This window comes from Capra hircus, chromosome 16 (genome assembly GCF_001704415.2).
Source record: "Capra hircus breed San Clemente chromosome 16, ASM170441v1, whole genome shotgun sequence".
Lineage (NCBI taxonomy): Eukaryota > Metazoa > Chordata > Mammalia > Artiodactyla > Bovidae > Capra > Capra hircus.
In genome coordinates this window covers 5,193,014-5,210,923 of record NC_030823.1, presented here as the reverse complement: position 1 = coordinate 5,210,923, position 17,910 = coordinate 5,193,014, and the positions used below count along the sequence as shown (strand labels likewise).

The 17,910-nt window shown below is 38.7% G+C and overlaps 1 protein-coding gene across 1 annotated transcript in view; it reads right to left on the bottom strand.

Annotated features, from left to right (window-relative positions):
- Window positions 2,865–17,910, bottom strand: part of LOC108637766 (complement factor H-like) — a 62,725-nt gene continuing 47,679 nt past the window's right edge. The window contains exons 11-12 of the mRNA XM_018060123.1: window positions 3,700–3,882; window positions 2,865–3,265 (exon numbers count right to left, since the gene is read on the bottom strand). Of these exons, the coding sequence (XP_017915612.1) occupies window positions 3,069–3,265; window positions 3,700–3,882 (380 nt within the window). The 3' untranslated portion in view covers window positions 2,865–3,068. The remainder of the gene's footprint in view (window positions 3,266–3,699; window positions 3,883–17,910) is intronic.

Genomic DNA, 17,910 nt, shown 5'->3' with positions numbered 1-17,910 from the left:
AATCTCCTATTCCCTAGCTTACCTTCAATAACCAGGACTACACTGATAAAGGATATGATGCTTTTCTTGTCTTTATGGTAGATTTAATTAAAACCACTAATTATGTGTGTATATATATATACACATACATAGACATATATGCATATGTTTGTATTTACACAAGGGGCTAAAGTAACTATAAAAAAGAATGAATTTTTGTCATTTTATACAACATGATTAGACTTGGAAGGTATTATTCTTTGTGAAATTTCTCATACAGAGAAATACAAGTACCATATGATATCACCTATATGTGGACTTAAAAGAAAAGGTAATTGAAGGTGACACGTGTATCCCAATGTTCATCACAGCACTGTTTATAATAGCCAGGACATGAAAGCAACCTAGATGCCCATCAGCAGATGAATGGATAAGAAACCCGTGGTACATATACACAATGGAGTATTACTCAGCCACTAAAAAGAATACATTTGAATCAGTTTTAATGAGGTGGATGAAACTGGAGCTGATTATACAGAGTGAAAGCCAGAAAGAAAAACACCAATACAGTATACTAGCACATATATATGGAATTTAGAAAGATGGTAATGATAATCCTGTATGCGAGGCAGCAAAAGAGACACAGATGTATAGAACAGTCTTTTGGACTCTGTGGGAGAGGGAGAGGGTGGGACGATTTGGGAGAATGGCACTGAAACATGTATAATATCATATATGAAACGAATCACCAGTCCAGATTCGATGCAGGATGCAGGATGCTTGGGGCTGGTGCACTGGGATGACCTAGAGGGATGGTATGGGGAGGGAGGTGGGAGGGGGTTCAGGGTGGGGAACATGTGTGCACCTGTGGCAGAAGGGTGTTGATGTATGGCAAAACCAACATTGTGAAGTAATCAGCTTCCTATTTAAATAAATAAGTTTAGATTAAAAAAAAAATTTTTAAATGAATGAATATAACAAAACAGCAACAGATTCACAGATACGGATAATGAGCAAGTGGTCGCCAGTGGGGAAAAGGAAGCAGGGAGGGACAATAGCCGTATTTGATTAAGAGGTATTATGTATAAAATGAAGAATCTCCAAAGACATACCATACAACACAGGAAGCATAACCAATATTTTACAGTAACTCTAAAAACAGTATGATCTTTAAAAATTGTGGGTCTCTGTGCTATACACCTGAAACTTGTAAATCAACTATATGTCAACTACAAATTATTTAAAAACAAATTATTTTAAAGATTTGCTAAAACTTTTTAGGTGAAAGTTGATCATGAACAGAGTCTGCAAATTAACACTCATCTTTACACAGAATGACAATAAATGCGGAAAAATGATAGAAATGATCTTTAAAAATCACCATTTTCTAGACAACAGTGAAATAACTGTTTGCAGCCTTGGGTCATAAATAGATTCTACAACCATTAGTTGAAAAATTTGGAGAAATAATATCTGCCAAAATGTTAACATTTATAGCAAAGATAATTTGTCAACTTTAACAATATCATTAAAGGGTGAGAAAACCAGCCGTTACCAGCAATTCCGATTTAAATCAATTAGCACCAATGCTGATGGCCATGCTTCTTAGACTAACAAGGTCACTTGACTTGATGCAGTACAAAGTAATAAGATATCACCTTAAATATTCTAGCTTGATTATTTAAATCTATTTTAATAATAAAATTTTATGGTATTTAGAAATTTAAAATGTTTATAGTCAACTGATTTAAGCTTAATATGCTGTTTAAAATGTATGAACAGAAAAATCACCTTTCAGACTGGTGGTGAATGTTTCTAAAATGCTCTGTACCAGCAAAATCAGGAAAACGTTACTAGACCTGGAGTTTATTACCAAATTGATCTCTAAAGCTCCTGTTGTGTCATTTTGCATATTTATTTTAGAAACTATTTTGAGGTTCAAAGTTGATATACACTGAAGACAGAAAAATTCAAGAATTCATGTAAGTAAAAAGAAGTAAAACACCTTTTACACCGATTATCTGTGAATTCAACTCTAGCTATACTAAATAGTTTCTTACATTTCTTGCCAGTATTTTTCTATAAAAGTTATTCAGTGTTTAAAGCAGAGTGTCTTTATGTGTGTGTGTATATTTAATGTTGAATTTTTAATTCACTTATATGCCATGTTATAGTAGTTATGCCATGTGATTGTCATTGTTCTTTATTTGAATTATGTGTACTTTGATAAGCATCTTGTAAAATATTAAGAGATCCAACCAGTCCAGCCTAAAGGAAATCAGTCCTGAATGTTCATTGGGAGGACTGATGCTGAAGCTGAAACTCCAAGATACTGCCCACCTGATGTGAAGAGCTGACTCCTTTGAAAAGACCCTCATCCAGGGAAAGATTGAAGGAGGGAGGAGAAGGGGACGACAGAGGATGAGATGGTTGGATGGCATCACTGACTCAATGGACATGAGTTTGAGTAAGCTCCGGGAGTTGCTGATGGACAGGGAGGCCTGGAGCGCTGCAGTGCATGGGGTCGCAAAGAGTCGGAAACGACTGTGTGACTGAACTGAACTGAAAATATTATGTATTTCATCATTTTTGGTTTATTCATCTACTGATGAGCAAAAGTAAGATAAACTACTTATATTTAATTGCTGACATAAGTATGACATAGTTTGCTTTTATATGTTTGATAAGTGATATTATCAATATGTTGAATGTTTTCCATTTCATTCCACACTTTTTTCCCATGTCTTCTAAAACAGAGTTTCAGAAACCCTCAGAAGTAATGGAGAAAGCTTTAAGAAAGTTAGGAAACTGATGGATGGAAGGAGGCATGGAAGTGATTGAATCTCATTTCTTGCTGTAAATGTTTCATGAACAGGACACATAACATTTTGATTTGCCAAGTTTAATGAGGTACTTTTAGGAAGTGATTCATTGGACCCATCTCTCAATTACACTGTCCCCATATTTAACACAAATCTGATTTATGATTCAAGATGAGTTAAAAAAATATTGATAAAATAAACAAAATTGAATTAATAAGGAAAAATCTGAATACATGTACATATTTCAGTTTTACAACTGCATTGAGTCTATCCACATTGAGGATACACCACCTTTCCTTCCCGACAAGTTGTTCGAAATGTATGTAGTGCTGTCCGTGGACGATAACCATATCGACACGTAAATTCAATAGTATCCTCTGTTTTGGAGTAAAGTTTTTTATCGTGTTTCCATTTTAACTGTATGTGATGTTTTCTCATTGTTTCTTCTGAAATTACACATGCCTCTAAAATTAAAGAAAATAAACATAAACCTTTGAGTAATATGCAAATATTTTCTAAAGAATTTCAGGGTTTCAAGAACTTTGGTCCAAAACTTCTTCCTCAAACCTTTTCCAAACCAACACACTGAAAATGTATAATGTAGGTTTCATCATATTTAAAAAATGAATGTTATAAGCATGAGATACTTTGTTTAGTGTAATCATTAAGTGTTATAAGATTCATAATGTCAGTTATCATATGAAGAGCTTTCATAAAGGAGCCATTGTTGCTTGAACATGAAGTTTTCTAACTTTATTTCTATATGCAGATATTAATCCTTGGTGCGCAAGCATTAACTGGTTGTTATTTAATCCATAAAAACTCTATTATAAACAGTTAAACATTATGCTGTGTACAAGGACTATCCCAGGATCCAAGAGAAGTTTAAAGCATTTACCTAAGCATTTTGGTGGTTCTGACCACTCTCCATTCCGACATACTACGTTTCTGTTTCCCTGAAGTTCATAGTAGGCCTGACACCGGTACTCAACAATCATTCCTGGAGAATATACTGATTGCAGGAGTGAGGTAATGCCTCCGTTGTCTATTGGTGGAGGAGGCCCACATTTTCCTTTAGAGTCTAAAAAATAATGGTATTTACTTTATTTAAAGACAACTCCTACAGTTTTAAACAAATAAAATAAAAATGCAGCCAAATATGTCATATCAAAACTTAAGATTTCTGATGACAGAAATGATTTATAGAAGGAATTTTAATCACTTAATCAGAAACACACATTTTAAGACCTTATTTTACCACCATGGAAGCACATATAGTACTTTAATGAATATGTCTGCTTTGCAGTGTCCTGATGTTCAAACATATTTTCTTTCAGAGTATATGCTGAAAGACAGATAGCTAAGATTAAAAAAATTTTACCCTTTTATACAACATGTGGCAGTGCCTGTGAAAGGAAACTTTGGCTTCCACTTCTGGACAAGATGAGGTAAAAATATTTGTGCTTACAGCATCTGCTAAGTATTCCTTCTGCCAAATAAAGGCCCTGAACATATTATAAAAACCAACACAGGTGACTGTGAAACAAGTAGTAAGTCAATCTGCTTAGGGACCTTGGGATTCAAAGAGTTGCACTGAGGAGAGTCCCTGGGATCTTCATTTTGCCCTCTATGTACGCTGAATGGGCCACTGAGACAGCAACTCAGAAATAATACAAGTCCAGAAAAAAGAAAGTCTCATGAGGCAGTTGATCTCTTTAAGAAATGGCCCAGAAAAGAGTAGCCTAGCGAGATACAAACAGTATTCACAATACTGAATTAGTCTAGAAATACTACACTAAGTGTGCACACTAACTTCTTGTGTGCACCAGGACCCAGAGACCCAAAAGAGACTAAGCCAGAATTATGTCTGAGTGTCTCCTGCAGAAGTACGGGTGAGCAGTGCACTGCGACAGGGGCAGGGGCTCTGGGTGCAGGAGACCTGGGTATAGTATAAGCCCTCTTGGAGGAGGCTGCAATTAACTCCACCACAGAGCCACCACAACCTACACAGGACTGCAGAAACAGACTCTTAGAGGGCACAAACAAAATCTTGTGTACGAAAGAACCCAGGAGAAAGAACCAGTGATCCCACAAGAGACTGACCCAGACTTGCCCATCAGTGTCCAGGAGTCTTCAGCAGAGGCATGGCTAGTGGTGGCCTGCTGCAGGTTTGGGGGCATTGAGTGCAGCACTGCATGCAGAAGACCTTTTGAAGGAGGCCACCAGTAGGCTCCTTACCTCCACCACTGTTTGGCCACAGGTCAAAAAACAGGGAGGGAACACGACCCCACCCATCAACAGAAAATTGAACTAAAGATTTACTGAGCATGGCCCCTTCCGTCAGACCAAGACCCAGTTTAACCCTGAGTCAGTCTGTCTCATCAGGAAGCTTCCATAAGCCTGTTATCTTCATCCATTAGAGGGCAGACAGAATGAAAACCACAATCACAGAAAACTAACAGATTGATAGCATGGACAACAGCCTTATAGAACTCCATGAAACTCTGAGCCATGCCATATAGGGCCTTCAAGTTGGACGGATCATGGTGGAGGATTCTGACAAAACGTTGGCCACTGGAAAAGGGAATGCCAAACCACTTCATTATTCTTGCTTTGAGAACCCCACGAACAGTATGAAAAGGCAAAAAAAAAAAAAAAAAAAATAGGACACTGAAAGATGAACTCCTCAGGTGGGGAGGTGCCCAATATGCAAGAGATCAGTGGAGAAATACTTCCAGAAAGAATGAAGAGATGAAGAAAAAGCAAAACAACATCCAGTTGTGGGTGTGACTGGTGATGGAAGTAAAGTCTGATGCTGTAAAGAGCACTATTGCATAGGTACCTGGAATGTTAGGTCCATGAATCAAGGCAAATTGGAAGCAGTTAAACAGGAGATGGCAAGAGTGAACATTGGCATTTTAAAAATTAGCAAACTAAAATGGACTTGAATGGGTGAATTTGACACAGATGACCAGTATATTTACTACTGTGAGCAAGAATCCCCAAGAAGAAATGCAGTAGCCATGATAGTCTACAAAACAGTCTGAAATGCAGTGCTTGTATTCAGTCTCAAAAATGACAGAAGGATTGCTATTCATTTCCAAGACAAACCATTGACAAGCACAGTAATGCAGGTCTGTGCCCTGAACAGTAATGTTGAAGAAGCTGAAGTGGAATGGTTTCCTGAAGACATACAAGGACTTCTAAAAGTAACAAGCAAAAAGATTCCTTTTCATCGTATTGGACTGGAATGCAAAAGTGGGAGGTTGAGATATCTGGACTGACAGGCAAGTCTGGAGTTAAGAGTACAAAATGAAGCAGTAGAAAGAGTAACAGAGTTTTGCCAAGAGAACACACTGGTCATAGCACACACCCTCTTCCAAAAACACAAGTGAAAACTCTACACATGGACATCACCAAATGTGCATGGAAAACTCTACATACACATGGACAATACCCAAATCAGATTGACTATATTCTTTGCAGCCAAAGATGGAGAAGCTCTATACAGTCAGCAAAAACAAGACTGGGAGCTGACTGTGGCTCAGATCATGAACTCCTTGTTGTCAAATTCATACTTAAATTGAAGAAAGATGTGAAAACTACTAGACATTCAGGCATGACCTAAATCAAATCCTTTACAATTAGAGTGGAAGAGACAAATAGATTCAAAGGATTTGATAAGACAGAACGCCTGAACAACTATGGACAGTGGTTCTTGACTTTGTACAGGAGGAATGGATCAAAATCATCCCCAATAGAAAGAAACATAAAAAAGGCAAAATGGTTGCCTCAAGAGGCCTTACGAATAGCTGAGAAAAGAAGAGCTGCTAAAGGCAAAGGAGAAAAGGAAAGAAAAATGATTTGAATTCAGTGTTTCAAAGAATAGCAAGGAGAGATAAGAAAGCCTTCCTTAGTGATCAGCGCAAAGAAATAGAGGAAAACAAAGAATGGTAAAGACTGGAGATCTTTTCAAGAAAATTAGAGATACCAAGGACAATTCATGCAATGATGGGCACAATAAAGGATAAAAATGATATGGACCTAACAGAAGTAGAAGATATTGAGAAGAGGTGGCCAGAATACAAAGAAAAACTATACAAAAAAAAAGATCTTCATGACCCAGATAACCCCAAAGGTGTGATCACTCACCTAGAGCCAGTCATCCTAAAATACAAAGTCAAGTAGACCTTAGGAAGCATCGCTATGAACAAAGCTAGTTGAGGTCATGGTATTCCAGTTGAGCTATTTCAAATCCTAAAGATGATGCTCTTTAAGTGCTGCACTCAATACGCCAGCAAATTCAGCAGTAAACAAAGGTCTACAAAATGTCAATTTTCATTCCAATCCCAAAGAAAGGCAATCCCAAAGAGTGTTGCAACTACCATACAATTGCATTCATCTCACACACTGAGTAATGCCCAAACTTCTCCAAGCTAGGCTTCAATAGCATGTGACCCATGAAATTCTTGATGTTCAAACTGGATTCAGAAAAGGCAGAGAAACCAGAGATCAAATTGCCAACATCCATTGGATCATCCGAAAAGCAAGAGAGTTCCACAAAAAAATCCACTTCTGTTTAATTACCTACACCAAAGCCTTTGACTGTGTGGATCACAACTGTGGAAATTAAATAGATGGAAGCACCTGACCTGCCTCTTGAGGAATCTGTTTGCAGGTCAAGAAGCCCCAGTTAGAATCAGACATGGAAGAAAAACTGGTTCCAAATCAGGAAAGGAGCACATCAAGTCTGTATACTGTTACCTGCTTACTAACTTATATGCAGAGTACATCATGCAAAATTCCAAGCCGGATGAAGCACAAGCTGGAATCAATATTGTCAGGAGAAATATCAACAACCTCAAATATGCAGATGGCACCACTCTTATGGCAGAAAGTGAAGAACTAAAGAGTCTCCTAATGAAAGTGAAAGAGGAGGGTGGAAATGTTAGCTTAAAAGTCATCATTCAGAGAACTAAGGTCATGGCATCTGGTACCATCACTTCATAGCAAACAGAAAGTGAAACAATGGAAACAGTGAGAGACTTTATTTGTGGGGCTCCAAAATCACTGCAGATGGTAACTGCAGCCATGAAATTAAAAGACACTTGCTCCTTAGAAAAAAGTTATGACCTACCTAGACAGCATATCAAATAGCAGAGACATTACTTTGCCAACAAAATTCCACGTAGTAAAAGCTATGATTTTTTCAGTCATCATGCATGGATGTGAGAGTTGGACTATAAAGAAAGCTGAGCACGGAAAAATTGATGCTTTTGAACTGTGGTGTTGGAGAAGACTCTTAAGAGTCCCTTGGAATGCAAGGAGATCAAACGAGTCAATCCTAACGGAAATCAGTCCTGAATATTCATTGGAAGGATTGATGATGAAGCTGAAGCTCCAATACTTTGACCAGCAGATGAAAAGAACTGACTCTTTGGAGAAAACTCTGAATCTGGGAAAGACTGGAGGCAGAAGGATAAGAGGATAACAGAGGATGAGATGGTAGGATGGTATCATTGACGTGCTGGACATGAGGTTGGTTAAGCTCTGGGAGTTGGTAATGGATGGGAAAGCCTAGTGTGCTGCAGTCCATGGAGTTGCAAAGAGTCAGACATGACTGAGCGACTCAACTGGACTAATTTAGTCTAGAAACACACGATGACAGAAACCTCAGACCAATCCTTTCCATGCCTTGATCTACAGGGTCCAAGGAAGCAGCCCCTATTTCCACCCACATAATGAGAGAACTCTTGAGAGTCCCTTGGACTGCAAGGAGGTCCAACCAGTCCATCCTAAAGGAGATCAGTCCTGGGTGTTCATTGGGAGGACTGATGTTGAAGCTGAAACTCCAATACTTTGGCCACCTCATGCGAAGAGTTAACTCATTGGAAAAGACCCTGATGCTGGGGGGGACTAGGGGCAGGAGGAGAAGTGGATGACAGAGAATGAGACGGCTGGATGGTATCACCGACTCGATGGACATGAGTTTGAGTGAAATCCCCGAATTGGTGATGGACGGGGAGGCCTGGCATGCTGCAATACTTGGGATAGCAGAGTCAGACATGACTGAGGGACTGAACTGAACTGAGCTGAATGATCGAATAAGAAACCTCTGCCCTTTCTCCTGGTGTCAGAGGAGGCCAGGTGGGAACCTTGGACTTCCACCCTACATGGCAGTAATGGAGGCCTATTTAATGAAGGAGACCAATAACATCCTTAGTCTCAAGATATAAAAGATCAAGTGTCTGAATACAATTGAAAATCATTTATCAGACCAAAGTCCAGGAAAAACCTCCAAAGGGTAAAAGCAATTACCAGAAGACAACACTGAGGTGACACAGATATTGAAATCATTGGATAATGTTTTTTAAAAATCTAGTCCAATTGGTAGAACTAGAAAATAGATTATTAGAAAACCACATGGTTTGACAATATATTGCAGATGGCAGAATGATCAATAAGTTTGAATATTAACTAGCCTTGAAAATAGACTGAAAAGAAAATGGACATAGCTTCAAGGACCTGTGGAAGATAGCAAAGAAGGTTGAATATGAAGTTGAAAATAAAGAATAAGAGATAAGAAAATAATGTCTGAGTTCCCTGTGCCATCATTTTGTGATGGTCTAAATGGAAAGGAAATACAAAGGAATGGGGATATGGGGATATGTTTACATGTGTAGCTGATTCACTTTGATGTACAGTGAAACTAATACTATATTGTATAGGAAATATACTCCAAAAAAATTTTTTTAAATAATGGCTGATAATTTCTCAAATAGGGCATATGACTTAGTGATGAACCAAAAAGAACAACTACATGCTAAAACTGCTCACTTCAGTTCAGTCGCTCAGTCGTGTCCAACTCTTTGCGACCCCATGAATTGCAGCATGCCAGGCCTCCCTCTTCAACATCAACTCCCGGAGTTCACTCAGACTCACATCCATCGAGTCAGGGATGCCATCCAGCCATCTTATCCTCGGTCCTCTCCTTCTCCTTCTGCCCCCAATCCTTCCCAGCATCAGAGTCTTCTCCGATGAGTCAACTCTCTCATGAGGTGACCAAAGTACTGGAGTTTGAGCTTTAGCATCATTCCTTCCAAAGAAATCTCAGGGCTGATCTCCTTCAGAGTGGACTGGTTGGATCTCCTTGCAGTCCAAGGGACTCTCAAGAGTCTTCTCCAACACCACAGTTCAAAAGCATCAATTCTTTGCTGCTCTGCCTTCTTCACAGTCCAACTCTCACATCCATACATGACCACAGGAAAAGCCATAGCCTCGACTAGACGGACCTTAGTCGGCAAAGAGATGTCTCTGCTTTCGAATATGCTATCTAGGTTGGTCATAACTTTCCTCGCAAGGAGTAAGCGTCTTTTAATTTCATGGCTGCAATCACCATTTATAGTGATTTTGGAGCCCAAAAAAATAAAGTCAACCACTGTTTCCACTGTTTCCCCATCTATTTCCCATGAAGTGATGGGACCGGATGCCATGATCTTCATTTTCTGAATGTTGAGCTGTAAGCCAACATTTTCACTCTCCTCTTTCACTTTCATCAAGAGGCTTTTTAGTTCCTCTTCAATTTCTGCCATAAGGGTGGTGTCATCTGCATATCTGAGGTGATTGATATTTCTCCCGGCAATCTTGATTCCAGCTTGTGTTTCTTCCAGTCCAGCGTTTCTCATGGTGTACTATGCATAGAAGTTAAAGAAGCAGGGTGACAATATACAGCCTTGACGTACTCCTTTTCCTATTTGGAACCAGTCTATTGTTCCATATCCAGTTCTAACTGTTGCTTCCTGACCTGCATACAGATTTCTCAAGAGGCAGGTCAGGTGGTCTGGTATTCCCATCTCTTTTAAAGTTGTCCACAGTTTATTGTGATCCACACAGTCAAAGGCTTTGGCATAGTCAAGAAAGCAGAAATAGATGTTTTTCTGGAACTCTCTTGCTTTTTCCATGAGCCAGCGGATGTTGGTAATTTGATCTCTGGTTCCTCTGCCTTTTCCAAAACCAGTTTGACATCTGGAGTTCACGGTTCACATATTGCTGAAACCTGGCTTGGATAATTTTGAGCATTACTTTACTAGCATGTGAGATGAGTGCAATTGTGTGGTAGTTTGAGCATTCTTTGCCATTGCCTTTCTTTGGGATTGGAATGAAAACTGACCTTTTCCAGTCCTGTGGCCACTGCTGAGTTTTCCAAATTTGCTGACGTATTGAGTGCAGCACTTTCACAGCATCATCTTTCAGGATTTGAAACAGCTCCCCTGGAATGCCATCACTGTTCATAGTGATGCTTTCTAAGGCCCACTTGACTTCACATTCCAGGATGTCTGGCTCTAGATGAGTGATCACAACATCATGATTATCTGGGTTGTGAAGATCTTTTTTGTACAGTTCTTCTGTGTATTCTTGCCACCTCTTCTTAATATCTTCTGCTTCTGTTAGGTCCATACAATTCCTGTCCTTTATCGAGCCCATCTTTGCATGAAATATTCCCTTGGTATCTCTAATTTGCTTGAAGAGATCTCTAGTCTTTCCCATTCTGTTCTTTTCCACTATTTCTTTGCATTGATTGCTGAAGAAGGCTTTCTTATCTCTTCTTGCTATTCTTTGGAACTCTGCATTCAGATGCTTATATATTTCCTTTTCTCCTTTGCTTTTCACCTCTCTTCTTTTCACAGCTATATAAGGCCTCCCCAGACAGCCATTTTACTTATTTTCATTTCTTTTCCAAGGGGATGGTCTTGATCCCTGTCTCCTGTGCAATGTCACGAACCTCATTCCATAGTTCATCAGGCACTCTGTCTATCAGATCTAGGCCCTTAAATCTATTTCTCACTTCCACTGTATAATCATAAGGGATTTTATTTAGCTCATACCTGAATGGTCTAGCGGTTTTCCCTACTTTCTTCAATTTGACTCTGAATTTGGTATTAAGGAGTTCATGATCTGAGCCACAGTCAGCTCCTGGTCTTATTTTGTTGACTGTATAGAGCTTCTCCATCTTTGGCTACAAAGAATATAATCAATCTGATTTCGGTATTGACCATCTGGTGATGTCCATGTATAGAGTCTTCTCTTGTGTTGTTGGAAGAGGGTGTTTGCTATGACCAATGCATTTTCTTGGCAAAACTCTATTAGTCTTTGCCCTGCTTCATTCCGCATTCCAAGGCCAAATTTGCCTGTTACTCCAGGTGTTTCTTGACTTCCTACTTTTGCATTCCAGTCCCCTATAATGAAAAGGACATCTTGTTGTGTGTTAGTTCTAAAAGGTCTTATAGGTCTTCGTAAAACCGTTCAACTTTAGCTTCTTCAGCATTACTGGTTGGGGCATAGACTTGGATAACTCTGATATTGAATGGTTTGCCTTGGAGACGAACAGAGATATTTCCAAATGGGATGGAGCTAAGAACTTAATGTCAAGATACATCATAATCAGTTCCTATTGTGTTGTTCAGTCGCTTAATTGTTTCTAACTTTTTGCAACCCCGTGTATTGCAGAAAGCCCGGCTTCCCGGTCCTTCATTAACTCCCGGAGTTTGTTCAAAGTCATGTCCATTCTGTTGACCATGTCATCCAAATATCTCATCCTCTGATGTCCCTTCTCCTTCTGTACTTAATCTTTCCAATACCAGGTTGTTTTCCAATGAGTCAGCTCTTCTCATCAAGTGGCCAAAATACTGGGACATCAGCTTCAGCACCAGTCCTTCCAATGAATATTCAGGACTGATTTATTTTAGGATTGACTGGCTTGATCTCCTTGCATTCCAAGGGACACTCAAGAGTCTTCTCCAGCACCACAGTCCAAAAAATCAATTCTTTGGTACTCAGCTATCTTTGTGGTCAAACATTCACATCCATACGTTACTACTTGAAAAGCCATAACTTTGACAATATGAACCTTTGTTGGTAAAGTGATGCCTCTGCTTCTTACCATGCTGTCAAGGTTTTCATAGCTTTTCTTCCAAGGAGTCTTTTAATTTCATGGCTGCAGTCAGCATCCACAGTGATTGTGAAGCTGAAAAGAATGAAGTCTGTCACTGTTTCCATTTTCCCCCATTTTTGACAGTCAGTGATGAACCTGATACCATGATCTTCATTTTTTGAATATGGTTTTAAGCTAGCTTTTTCAATCTCCTCTTTCACCATTATCAAGAGGCTCTTTAGTTCCTCTTTGCTTTCTGCCATTAGTGTGATGTCATCTGTGTATCTGAGGTTGTTGGTATTTTTCCTGGCAATCCTGATTCCAGCTTGTGCTTTTTCCAGCCTGCTATTTTGTGTGATGTTAAAGTAGCAGGGTGATAATATACAGCCTTGACACACTGCTTTCCCAATTTTGAACCAGTTTGTTGTTCCATTCCAGTTCTAACTGTTGCTTCTTGACCTCCATACAGGTTTCTCAGGAGGCAGGCAAGGTGGTCAGGTATTCCCATCTCTGTAAGTATTTTCCACAGTTTGTTGTGATCCACACAGTCAAAGACTTTAGTGTAGTCAATGAAGCAGAGTGTTTCTTCAATCCCTTTGCTTTTTCTATGATCCAACAGATGTTGTCAATTTAATTTCTAGTTTTGCCATCTTTCTAAATTTAGCTTGTACATCTTGAAGTTCTCAGTTCACATGTTGTTGAAATTTAGCTTGAAGGACTTTGAGAATTAACTTGCTAGCATGTGAAATGAGCCCAGTTGTGTTGTGGTAGTATGAACTTTCTTTGGTGTTGCCCTTCTAGAGACTGGGATAAAAACTGACCTTTTCCAGCCCTATAGCCACTGCTGAGTTTTCCAAATTTGCTGGCATATTAAGTGCAGAACTTTCACAGCATCATCTGTTAGCATTTGAAATAACTCAGCTGGAATCCCATCACCTCCACTAGCTTTGTTTGTAGTGATGCCCACTTGACTTCACACTCCAGGATTTCTGGCTCTAGGTGACTTGTGGTCATCTGGGTCATTAAGTCCTTTTCTGTACAGTTCTTCTGTATATACTTGCCACCTCTTCTTAATAACTTCTGCTTCTCTTAGGGGCATACTCTTTCCTCCCTTTACAGTGTCCATCATTACATGAAATGTTCCCTTGCTCCCTCTAATTTTCTTGAAGACATCTCTAGTCTGCCCCATTGCATTGCTTTCCCCTAGTTTTTTGCATTGCTCTCTTAACAAGGCTTTCTTATCTCTCTTTGCTATTCTTTCGATTCTTCATTCAGATGGGTATATTTTCCCTTTTCTCCTTTGCGCTTTGCTTCTCTTCTTTTTTCATCTCGTGTAAGGCTTTCTCAGAAAGCCATTTTGCATTGTTCCATTTCTGCTTCTTGGGGGTGGTTTTGCTCACTACCTCCTGTACACAGCTACAAACCTCCATCCATAGTTCTTCAGGCACTCTCTCAGATCTAATCCCTTGAATATTTTTATCCTTTCTGCTATATAATCATAAAAGATCTGAATGGCCTAGTGGTTTTCCCTGCTTTCTTCAATTCAAGTCTGAATTTCACAATAAGGACCTCATGATCTGAGCCACAGTCAGCTTCCAGTCTTGGTTTTGCCAACTGTATAGAGCTTCTCTATCTTTGACTGCAACGAATATGGTCATTCTGATTTTGGTACTAACCATCTCATGATGTCCATGTGTAGAACTGTCTCTTGTGTTTTTGAAGAGGGTGTTTGCTATGACCCATGTCTTCTCTTGTCAAAACTCTTTTAGCCTTTCCCCTGCTTCATTTTGCACTCCAAGGCCAAACTTGCCTGTTACTCCAGGTATCTTTTTATTCATACCTTTGCATTCCAGTTCCCTGTATGAAAAGCAGATTTTTTTGGTTTTGATGTTTTGATCTAAAATGTGATATAAGTCTTCATAGAACCAGTCAACTTCATATACTTTGACATTAGTGGGTGGAGCATAGACTTGGATTACTGTGATTTTAAGTGACTTGCCTTGGAAATCAATGGGGATAATTTTGTCGTTTTTGAGAATGCACCTAAGTACTGTATTTCAGACTCTTGTTGGCTGTGAGGGCTACTCCATTTCTCCTAAGGAATTCTTGCCCATAGTAGTAGATATAATGGTCATCTAAATTAAATTTGCCCATTCCTGTCCATTTCAATTCACTGATTCATTAAGTCTTGATGTCATAATGAGTACCTTTTTTTTTTTTTTTTTTAATGTGAGGAGCTTCGTAGTATAGTCTGAGGTCAAGGAGTGCATTACTCCAGCTCCATTTTTCTTTCTCAAGATTGCTTTGTCTATTTTTGGTCTTTTGTGTCTCCATTCAAATTTTAAGGGTTTGTTTTTTTTTCTAGTTCTGTGAAAAATTGCCATTGGTAATTGCATATGGATTACATTGAATCTATAGATTGCTTTTGGTAGTACAGTCATTTTGACAATATTGATTTTTCTATCCGAAGATAATGGTATATCCTTCTATCTGTTTTTGTCTTCAATTTCTTTCATTAGTGTACTACAGTTTTCAGATTGCAGATCTTTGGTCTCCTTAGGTTTATTCTCCAAAGAAGACATTCAGATGGGCAAGACACCCATGCAAAGATGTTCATATCAGAAATTATTAGAGATCCAAATCAAAACTACAGCATGATATCCCTTAACATGAGTCCAAAGAGCTATGCTGGCGAGTATGTGGAGAGAAGGTAACCCTCCTACACTGTTAGTTGATACAGCCATTATGGAGGCAAGTATTTATGCTCCTTTGAAAACTAAAAATAGAGCTACCATATGACCTTGCAATCTTGCCCCGGGCATGGATCTGGTGAAAAACTTGGTCTAAGAGGAAACACACACCCTAATGTTCATTGAAGCACTATTTACAATAGTCATGATATGGAATCAACCTAAATGTCCATCAACAGAGAAATGGGTAAAGAAGATGTGGTGTATATATATATCCAAGACAGTGGAATATTACTCATCCACTAAAAGAATGGAATAATGTCATTTGCAAAAATATGGGTGGACCTAGAGAGTGTTATATTGAGTGAAGTTAAAAAAGGAGAAAAATTGTAAGACATCCCCTATATATGGAATCTTAAAAGAAATTTTGCAAACAAACTTATTTGTGGAACAGAAACAGACTCACAGACTTAGAGAAGGAATTTATGGTTGCCAGGGGGAATGATGGGAGAAGAGACAGGTCGGGAATTTGGGTGGATATGAACACACTGCTATTTTTAAAGTGGATGACAAATAAGGACCTACTGTATAGCACAGGGAACTCTGGAGTGTAATGTAGCAGATATGACAGGAAGGGAGTTTGAGTGAGAATGGTCATATGCATATGTGTGGCTGAGTCCCTTCTCTGTTTACCTGAAGTGAGCACAACAGTGTTAATCGGCTATAAGCCAATACTAAATAAAAAGTTAAACAAGATACATCATGTTCAAATTCCTGAAACTTACATAAAAAAGTCTCATAAGCAGCTTGATAGATATGAAATACTTATTTGGAATAAATATTATGCAATAAGTATTTGGAAAAAAGGATTCAATCATCGGTGGAAATTTCATCAATGACCATAGAGCCAGAAAGAACTGACAACATTTTTCCAAAACTGGATGAAAATAATTGTCAACTCCAAATTCTATATCTTGTAAACTATCCTTTTGAATTAATGGGAGAAAGAAAGAATTTCCTGAACAAAGCAAAACTGAGAGAATTTGTCTCCAGCAGAACTATACTTAAGAACTTTTCAAAAGAAAGCAAAATAGAAAAAGAATTGAGATTTTTAGAATGGAGGTTTTTTTAAAGGGTAGATGTAATAAGAGTATGATCTTCCTGTTGATTTTATTATAGTTGTACAAAACTGTCATCTGATATGGTGCTCAATGTATATAGAGAGGATACTACAGACATTTATGTTAAAAATGTCGAGAGAACCAATAAGTCTAAATGGAAGTAAGCATTCCACATTTTATCTGAGGTGGTAAAATGTCAGCAACAGTAGGGAGTGATAAATTACCTGCTGCTGCTGCTGCTAAGTCACTTCAGTTGTATCCGACCCCAAAGACAGCAGCCCACCAGGCTCCCCTGTCCCTGGGCTTTTCCAGGAAAGAGTACTGGAGTAGGGTGTCATTGCCTTCTCTGGATAAACTACTTATGTGTATCTTAATACCTAGAGAGACTAAGAAAACCATGCAAAGACATATACTCAAAAACAATGTAGATCCAAGTCAAATTATTTTCTGTTCAAAAATCCACAAGGAAGTCAAGAAAAGAAAAACGTTGAGAATTGAAGGAAACAGACACAAAACAAATAAGAAAATGGCAGACTGTCCTTAATAGTTAATAAGTCTCTCAAAATATAAATGGTAAATACATCAACTAAAAACCTGAAAATGGCAGGGTAGACACCTAAACAAGACTGAGCTGTATGTTGTCTAAAACAAAAGTTGCTTCAAACATGAAAATATGTACTAGTGAAGACTGCAAAAATTACACACCAGGCAAAAGTTAACTTGAAAAATTAGAAGTGGCTAATGTACATGGAACAATAGACTAGTTTCAAATAGGAAAAGGCTGTATATTGTCACCCTGCTTACTTAACTTCTATGCAGAGTACATTATGAGAAACGCTGGGCTGGAAGAAGCGAAAACTGGAATCAAGATTGACGGGAGAATATCAATAACCTCAGATATGCAGATGACATCACCCTTATGGCAGAATGTGAAGAGGAATGAAAAAGCCTCTTGATGAAAGTGAAAGAGGAGAGTGAAAAAGTTGACTTAAAGCTCAACGTTCAGAAAACTAAGATCATGGCATCTGGTCCCATCAGTTCATGGGAAATAGATGGGGAAACAGTGGAAACCGTGTCGGACTTTATTTTTTGGGGCTCCAAAATCACTGCAGATGGTGATTGCAGCCATGAAATTAAAAGACACTCCTTGGAAGGAAAGTTATGCCCAATCTAGATAGTATATTCAAAAGCAGAGATATTACTTCACCAACAAAGGTCCGTCTAGTCAAGGCTATGGTTTTTCCAATGGTCATGTATGGATGTGAGAGTTGGACTGTGAAGAAAGCTGAGTGCCAAAGAATTGATGCTTTTGAACTGCGGTGTTGGAGAAGACTCCTGAGAGTCCCTTGGACTGCAAGGAGATCCAA